Raw genomic sequence first — 8,820 nt, 5'->3', positions numbered from 1 at the left:
CTCCGCAGGCCAGGGTGCACCGCCCCGGCGACTCGCGGCGTTTCGCGGTCAGATCTGTGTCTGTTAAAGGTTATTTCATCAAACACCGCCCGTAGCGCCCTTAAAAAATAGAGATAAAGCTGCCGGATAGAGCGCAGCGTGCCACACGCCTCCCGCAGGTTCCTCCGCACAGAACAGCACTGGCGAGGACAGGGCCTGAGAAAAGTTAATGTGTGAAAATTCAGTTTTCTTTCTTCCAGAATACGACTCACAGGAGCGCAGAAATATTTTCTGTTTTTCCCAGCCCCAGAGTTCGGGAGGACGGAAGGCAGTGAGTGGCTCGGTTTGTGTTCGAGCCCGGGGCTCAGCCGTGTCCCCCCATGGGCTGGGAGAGGTTGATCACTCTGCTCTTTAAAAGTGTGTTGTTTCCAATTTCTTCCCTGTACAGCTTCATTCTTGGACAGCGACCCAAGAAAACGCATCAGGAAGAATGCTGGAAATACCATTGTGACATAAACAATCCATCCTTCCCTTGGAATTGTCTTTGTACAACATTACCTTTTAGTGCTTGTAGTTCCTAGAATCAATTAAATCAAGTTGTTTGGGAGGATAATCAGTAATTTCAAATGGCAATGTGGGAATGACCAGACATACATGGGAACTGATGCAATTGCCACCCTCAGTGCAAACACTTCCATGGTTTCTGTGCTCAGCAGGTGTTAAGTTTGGTATTTGAGAAGATAAAACAGTGGCTGCACTTAACTGCTTCGCTTGGAAGTGGAGACAGTGATAGATACCTACTGCTCATTTGTTACAAGCAGAAAGGAAAGCATTTAGACATTAAATTTTTGCTAGCTGCACAAATTACATAAGTCATATAAAGCTGCAAAAAATAGTTTGCAGGCTCAATGATGTCTTTGTGTTCCAGTAAAAAGAGGCAAACTGGTATCAGTGTCAAGAGTATTTTCTTTGTTCTCTCCCACCTTCAGACTATTGGACTGTGTCTTTACAGGGCATCGACTGACAGATGTTCCTGGTTTGAAAAGGAAGAATTAAATGAGTGTGAAAAAACCTGGCTTCTGCTACTGAAAGACATCAGTCAAGATTCAGAGTGCACAAACTGGGACACAGTGCCCAGCTTTCCAGAGTTCTTGGAAAAGGTAGCGTGCTGTATCCTTGTTTTTGCACTTTGTTCCTGCTTCCAATAGCGACAGCCTGCTTAATGGGAAACAACATGAAATAGCTTTTAGGGATGTGGGGTTTCAGCTCTTTAATCTCTGTGTGCAGTGCTGTGGCTGGGCATGGTGTGGCAGGGAATATAAGGACAGCTACAAGAGGCTTTTTTTGCAGTACAGCAAATTCTTTTCAGCATTTTGCTGGGAAGAGGGAGCCTGTGTAAGGATGCTGATTGCCATAAACACCAGCATCTCCCTAAGGAACGAAACTGGAAAAGGCAAGCTGTAATGGAGGGGTTAATTACACAGAACCCACCCTGTGGCATTAGGCAAGATCCCAGCATAAAAATCAGTCTTTATAAAGTACTTTTTCCTCCCCTGAACAGCAGCAGGTTGTTGTTTTCATCCTTAGTCTCTCTGGAACATGAGTACCCATTGTATCCATTTAGAAATGCTGAGGAAAGACCCATATCCCATCAGCTCCTGGAGGAGGGACATAAATAAAATGTTCTTTTCTTTCCTGTAGTTCAGCTTTCTCAGTATTTGCAATGTGTTCTCAAAGCCTGGGTTTAGGTATTGATTGAGCTCCATTTGCTTAAGACATTCTCTGTGTGTGTGTTGTAGAAACAACAGGAAAAGAGTCCAGAACACCAGGAAGTCTTTACAGTTGGAACTAAAGACTTTCAGTGGGTATCATTCCCATCTTTTCACCAAGAAAAATGTCTGAACCCCACGGATCTGAGCTCCCAGCAGCCAACACAGAGCCAGAGCAATGAATTACATAAAGAACAGGGCCAAGCAGATAAACTGAAGAGTTTATCATCCATAGCTGAGAAAACCTGTAGGGGAACCAGTAGAGATGAAGCCAAACCTGCATCTGGAGCAGACACAAGAGGTGTTTCAGAGCTGGATGTGAGTCCCAAGCCATGTCAAGTCCCTGGGCACAGCAGCTCAGCACAGCCCTCGGTGTTGGTACAAAGCCCTGCAGAAGCTCTGGGCCCTCAGCAGCAGCTCACAGGGACTGTACAGAACAGCAGGGCAGACAGGAGAGAAAAGGGTGAGGAAAAACCTCAAATCCAAACACACCAGGGGGAGCTTCCAGCAGGGGAGGCCACGGGGGTGCCTGTGGAGAAGCCTGGGCTCGGGAGCACTCCTGGGGCCGAGAGCCATGAGGAGAAAATGGAAAACCAGAGTGAAGCACGTTCAGCTCTTGACAGTTGTCCCATGTGTCTGATGCAGTTTAGTGGAAGGTAAGTTTGTGTTTTGGTTTTTTTTCATGACTTTCCCATAAATGACCCACAGCAGGTTCTGGATGCATCCTTTATATACAGAATAACAAAAGCAGACAAAACTTCTACTGTAAGGTCCTTTTTAGCTGTCAGAATTACATACTTTAATCCCATTTACAAATTGAGTATCTGCTCTACAGTAAGAAATGTTAACACAATTTCATATTACCTTATCTGTCAGAGTTACTGAAAATGTGCTTTTCCACAGGTCCTCTAACCCTGCAGGCTCTGTTGGGGGCCACTTTCCCTGTTGTTGGGAGGCTGAACAGGGAGACAAGGAGTGGCTACATTAATATTTAGACAATTTTGGTCCTTTTGTCAAGAGACTTAGACAGAAAAGCTTAAAATGCATCAGGTCTGTGCTACTCAGCTCCAGTTTGAGCAGCAGTAACAGCAAGGGTGGGGGTTTTTGGTAGAGGATTTGGGCACAGGACTGACTGCCCCACTAAGGTACCAAACACTTGTGGGAGGGAGTAAAGAACAGGCAGTAGAAGGATGTGACTGTTTGTGTTTGCAGACTCTCCCAGCTGGACATCGATGGGCACCTTGCCAGGTGCTTGTCTGAAAGTGCAGATGATGTCATGTGGTAAACCCAGAGGAGTGGAGAGCACAGGAACCAGGCCAAGGATGAAGCCTTCTCAAAGGAAAAGGAAAAATGTGTCAAGGAAGCACATCCTTGTCTCTGACTTAAACCAGTAACTCAACAGAAGGATAAGTGCCACCTGCCTTTTTGGTTTTGGGTTTGTCTTCTTTTAAAGCCTCTCAAATGCACATAAAGTAATTCTAGTTCTGAAAATGGTGCTCTGGGATGTCCCAGAGACCCCCAGGGAAATGAGGCTTGGTACTCCTGAAGAAATGCACTACTGGAAATCCCTCGAGCTTTGTCTGATGCACCAGAGTTCTGAATCTCTCAGGACAGAAGAAAGCAGCTGAGCAAAGACAACTGTTACTTAGTGTATTACTTTTTTTTTTCTAAACAGATAATCTATGAAAATAAACTCAGTTAAAAAGTAATCTGAATTTGGCATTTTTGTTGTTTTAATACCTAAGCAAGAAAGGATAATTGTACAATTGATCCTGGGAGTGTAGCTGTTTAAGAGAAAACACAGCCCAGACCAAATAAAGGATGTGGGGTTTTTATGTTTCTGAAGGAGCCCAGCTAAATTCAAACCCTTACAGTGCAGGTTTCTAAGTCAGTATCAGTGTTAACAGGTGATTAACATGACTGGGCTAATTAGGCTGCAGTGTCACAATGCTGAGCTGCAAAGTGAGATTTAACACAGCCAAGGAGCTGATTTTGGTACAGCTGCACACAGAGCAGAACTGCCCAGAACCTGCTGGGGCTGGGAGGGGCTCAGCTGCTCTTTGGTCACGTCTCAAGAGGAGCAGGGGAACACTTGCTAAGCCTGGGAGTGACAATAAATGACATTTAGTGACAGCTCAGTAACCACAAACCAAGGGATGAGATCACTGAGCTGCTCTGGTTGATTTCCCTGTGCCCCGGACCTCAAAACCTGCAGCTGAGCTGGGATCCAGATCCAGAATAAACACAGGGTACAGTATAAAAATACAGCAGGCTCCTAGAGATTCAGTTCACAGTGGGGTCTGTTTCAGAGGTCAGACACAGCCCATTTCACTGATAAATAATAACAGTCTATTAACTTTTTCATTAAAGTCTTTAATAGATGTGCAAGAATATAAATGATCTCAGCTGTTATGGATTAGTATACCATCTTCTGCACAATTAAAACTGGTCAGCAAAGATCCCAACTAATTAATTATACAAAACTACAAGAACATATTTACTGTTTTACAATCATTAAATTAGCTAGAATTTTCATTTACTATTTCAAATAAGACAACTATATATCATTACCAGATCCATTTGTAATATATTAGGATTTTTTTTCCAAACCACACATTTAATTACATCCTTCATTTTCTTTTATTTATAAAACAAGTACTTTATATAAAAAATTTCCCCTTCATCATGAACAGAACATTATTCAAACACTTGCACATGAGCAACCAAACTTGTACCCAGCAAACTATTTGGCAACACAGCAACATTGTAAATGCCTGTAAATTCTTAAATAAAAATCAAATAGTCTTTACAATGTTTGATTAGCAAAATGTGTCTTTCTATTCTTCCTTCCCTCCCTCCCAAAATGTTCTGAAACCTGGAAAAAAAGGTTAAAAAAAACCCCAACCCACACTTCTAATATTTCCAGTTTCAAGTTCCATGCCCTGGCATGTCAAAGGACAGCTTAACCTGTCACAGTTCCTTTCATGAGCTGCCTGCAGTCACTCTGATCACTACTGATTAGCTTTAGTACCAGGGGAGTTCAAAACACTGAACAGGAAATTATTCAGGGGAAATAAAATAAGAGGGAAAAGGGGAAAAGGAGCAATAAAAAAATGTCAGATTACATTTAAAAGGTAATGTTGCCTTTAGTAGATAATAAAGTATCTAAAGTCCAGGCATTTGAGGCAAGTACTTTTTACTAGTTAAATTATTTAGTGTTGATTAAAACACATTTTGCTGAATATGAAAAGCTACAGTCCAACAGAGAAACCCACAACTGAAACCTGAATGGGATTCATAGAACTAAACAACCACAGGTCTGCATAATTGTGGCTAAGGAGGGGATACAAAACCTAGATTGTTAATCAATGATTAATTGACTATTTCAAACAATGTTTTGGCAGTCTGGTCCTAGCACCTCATGACTTGGATGTGAATCCCAAAGATGTCATGTTCAGCACCTAATGCAATGCTGTACCCTGAGAAAACCATAGGTTAATGTAAAGAAAGTGAAAGTGTCACAATTTCTCCTGTGTTTTACACCCAATCAGGTGAGAGGCCAGCACAGGGTTTTTGTTTTCCCTCCCCCCAGCAGCCCAGCCTGAGGCAGCAGAGCTGAGCCCTCCCCTGCCCCTGGCTCCCCTGGCACCCCCAGCTCCCACCAGAAGGGATCCCACAGTTGTCTTTTGCCTCTTCCAATTTCTTAGATATTTGTTTTTCTGCCATTAAAAGAATTGTACTGCTTTGATGCAAATCATTTCGCTGAAAGATCCCATTCTCTGCTGCAGAATGATTAATTAGTTATTAATGCACACTGAGCAACTGTAAGCAGACAGTTTATCATAAGCAGGAGGTGTGCTTTATCAGGAAAGTGGATTTTATCTTATGGTTATTCTAGATTTACTACTTTAAGGCTATGCTTTACTATGCTTTTGCTCTACATCTGAATATTTGTATTGTTGATAAAAATACTTTTCAAAAATCTAATATACAACACAATATCATTGTAGGTGTAGGCACTGCTTAAGTATGTTTAGAAATCCTTTGTGTGCAAATTTAGTTTTCTTCAATCTCTACGTTTTGGTAAATTTGGAGTTTAAGACAACAGATTCTGTAATTGATACCGTAAATTCTAATTTGGAATTAATCTCACTGAGTCACTCTGCATTCCAAATTCTGTAAAAATGCAACTAAACATCAGGCTGCAGCTGTGAACTGTATGTTTCAGATGGAATTTTACTTAATATTAACAAGCAGAACTTACCAGGTGTAAGAACGTCCCAAATATGCAATAATCCTTCAATGCAGTTTATCCATTTAGGCACTTAAATCTTGTACCCAAATTTATGTTTTGATTGCTAATAAAACACAACTCCTTTTAAATATATCTGAGATGTTTAGACAGGTACCACTTGTGAAAAAAGGCATCAAAAATAAGCTTCAACACCACTGTAATATATTTTATTCTTCAGGATGTTACACTGTAATACTCTTCAACTGGGAGCTCATTGCATCACATGTTTGTAGAAAGTGTGTGGATCTCAAAGTTTCTCATGATCTCCTTTTGCAGGGATGCAATGAACGTTTCAATCCTTCATGAAACAGGCACAAAATGCAAATTCCTTCATTAATGAAGCCAGTTGTGTCAGTGCCCAGAACTTAAGAATCACTAAGTGGCAGAGGACACCCACCAAAATCATAATTCTCTTCTTTGATTTTCAGCAGCAAATTTGTTTTTAGATCATTGGTCTCCATCCAAAGTGACCAGTCCCAGCCTCGCATGCATATACTGTAGTTAAGGATAAATTAATGTCATTCACACTGTCCCCAACGAGGTCATTCCTTCATACTGTTTCTTCTGTTGACAGCAACAATGGATTAATATATTCAAATCCTTCAAATTCTGACTGATCTATTCGCTTTATTATATCTCTGAAAAACAAATGAGAGCAGTGTTTAGTTTATCAGAACACTGGGCAGTCTTCCATCATATAATGCAAGATACAAAGAATTTCCAATTTACTGTAACATGACTAAGTTCTAATGGCAAGTACATAGTTGTGGGAAATAGTAAAGGTAAGAAGATTTTTAGAAGGAAGACAGTAAAAGGTTTTAAGCTTAATAATGGTGTATTGTGTACTGTTAATAGAAAGAAGACAAACAAATATGTGGAGCAGGTGTATGTGTACTTTAAGTAATTGGCTAAAACAACTGTCTGTAAGCTTTAGCAATATGCTACTGGCTAAAAAGTGTTTAAGATGCTCTGTAACAAAGCCTCAAGCTGCACCAAGGGAAATATAGGTTGGATATTGGGAAGAAGTTTTTTACAGAAGGGTGATAAAGCTCTGGCATGGCTGCCCAGGGAGGTGCTGGAGTCCCCATCCCTGGGTGTGTTTAACAAAGCCTGGATGTGGCACTGGGTGCCAGGGTTGAGTTGAGGGGTTGGGGCTGGGTTGGACTCTATAACCTTTAAGGTCTCTTCCAACCTGGTCGTTCTGTGAAAGAAATCTTTGGCTGCTGCTGGCTGTACATGAGCTTTTGCCATCTACCACACTACTTGAGGCTGATGCTGCAAATAAAGCTCAAGGAATGCACCCCAGCAGTCCCACCCCCTTTGTGAAAAGGAAAACCTAACCACACCAACACACACACAGCCTCTTAGTGATTTTCAGCTAATCTGTGAATGAATTCCAGCTGTGCAGCTGGCCTGGGGCAGGGCAGCACATACTCATCATCTGGGGTGAGCTGCACGGGCTCGCTGGTGAACTGCGTGTCGAAGTTGTCCAAGCCGTAATCGTCCGTGATCTGCGGCTGGAACGGGGGCGTCATCTGCTTCTTCTCCAGCTACCCAAATGTGGGGAAAAGGACAAAATTACAGAGTGCAAGAGTTACAGCATCCCTCAGGAAACTCAAATCCAACTGCTGTCAATGCTATTGGAAAGGAACAACAAAATATAAAGTAGTATACCCTACAAGCCAGGCAACAGACAGCAATAGTTACTGCTGTGCATTTTAAAATAAAAAGCCACAAATAATTCAGCCTTTTAGGTTTTCTCTAAATTGGTAGATTAGATTCAGGATTGATAAATTCCCATAGTGTTGCAATACAGCAGCTAGCACAATATATTTACTTTTGTTCCTGAGAAATGGACCTACTTTTCTTCCTCATCTCTGTGCAATCTGTCACATAGCCCAATTCATAGGAGCACAGACACCAGCACTCTAATTCTGACATTTATATTCAGGTAAAAAACTGTCTAGGCTACAAATCTCCATGATCTAACTCAGGACAGGTAACTGGTGAGAGTGAGTAGCAGTGACCACTGACCAAAATGATCACTTGTATTACCAACATCAGATAAAAACCTGATTTTAAGGCCAGGATCTCTCATGATGCTTGGTACAGAGCAAACAAAACAGGGAATAAATCCCAGAAAAATCTTGGATTTCAGGTTTCAGACAAGAGCACAGGAAGTACTGATGGAGATAAGAGGAAATTGTGAAACTGTCACAGGGTGGTGCATTAATAGATCAACATCCCATCAATGATAGGTCTGGGAAAGCACCATGAAATCAAACTCATGAGGAAGGAATAATCAGCTCCTCCCAAACAAGAATGGCAACGTGAAGGAATCAGCAAAATGAATATTTAAAAACTGAAGCAAGGTGGCAGGACTGTCCCTGTGAGCTGTTACCACACACTCACATCCAGGCATTATTGCACAAGGGGTAAACATCAAACTTCCTCCTTTGTTATACTCAGTAGAGCATAAATGCTCTCTTAAATCAGCCACAGAGAGAACCTGCAACCTTTAACTTGAGAAAATGAATGATAAAACAGCTCTAGAAAATCCCTCACTGCAAAGAGGAGCTGTGGCTTTGTAGTTCTTACTCCAGCATATAATGGTTAAACACCATGAAACAGGCACTGAGATAAGAATAGACTGAAAATCCCAAAACAATCCAGAAAAGATCTGCCCTGGATGCTGCTGAGCCATCCTAGAGCAGAGTGAGCAATCTCAAGTGTTCTGGGCTGTGCCACACACTTGGGATGACTAACACCAGGAAAAAT

At 41.8% G+C, this 8,820-nt stretch overlaps 2 protein-coding genes across 4 annotated transcripts in view; one reads left to right on the top strand and one right to left on the bottom strand.

Moving 5' to 3' along the window:
* Positions 1 to 890: 890 nt before the first annotated feature.
* On the top strand, positions 891 to 3,457 carry FAAP20 (FA core complex associated protein 20). The gene is made up of 3 exons (XM_031062495.1): positions 891 to 1,139; positions 1,779 to 2,404; positions 2,961 to 3,457. Exons 1-3 carry the CDS (start codon positions 891 to 893, stop codon positions 3,031 to 3,033), a joined length of 948 nt encoding a protein of 315 aa, XP_030918355.1. The 3' UTR covers positions 3,034 to 3,457.
* Positions 3,458 to 4,098: 641 nt separating this feature from the next.
* The window catches only part of PRKCZ (protein kinase C zeta), a 40,945-nt gene continuing 36,223 nt past the window's right edge, over positions 4,099 to 8,820 (bottom strand). For all 3 annotated transcript variants that reach the window (XM_005427640.2, XM_031062486.1, XM_031062485.1), the window contains 2 exons: positions 7,477 to 7,592; positions 4,099 to 6,680 (listed from right to left, as the gene is read on the bottom strand). In XM_005427640.2, the coding sequence (XP_005427697.1) occupies positions 6,593 to 6,680; positions 7,477 to 7,592 (204 nt within the window). In that variant the 3' untranslated portion in view covers positions 4,099 to 6,592. The remainder of the gene's footprint in view (positions 6,681 to 7,476; positions 7,593 to 8,820) is intronic.

The sequence above is a fragment of the Geospiza fortis genome, unplaced genomic scaffold, assembly GCF_000277835.1.
Source record: "Geospiza fortis unplaced genomic scaffold, GeoFor_1.0 scaffold37, whole genome shotgun sequence".
Lineage (NCBI taxonomy): Eukaryota > Metazoa > Chordata > Aves > Passeriformes > Thraupidae > Geospiza > Geospiza fortis.
The sequence above is the reverse complement of the archived record's forward strand: the minus strand, read 5'-3'. Positions and strand labels throughout refer to the sequence as shown.

Coding starts and splice junctions, on each gene's coding strand:
- FAAP20 (XM_031062495.1), top strand. CDS start 891: ATGTCTTTGTGTTCCAGTAAAAAGAGGCAAACTGGTATCAGTGTCAAG. Junction 1,140..1,778: donor TTCCAGAGTTCTTGGAAAAG/GTAGCGTGCTGT, acceptor TGTGTGTTGTAG/AAACAACAGGAAAAGAGTCC. Junction 2,405..2,960: donor CTGATGCAGTTTAGTGGAAG/GTAAGTTTGTGT, acceptor TTGTGTTTGCAG/ACTCTCCCAGCTGGACATCG.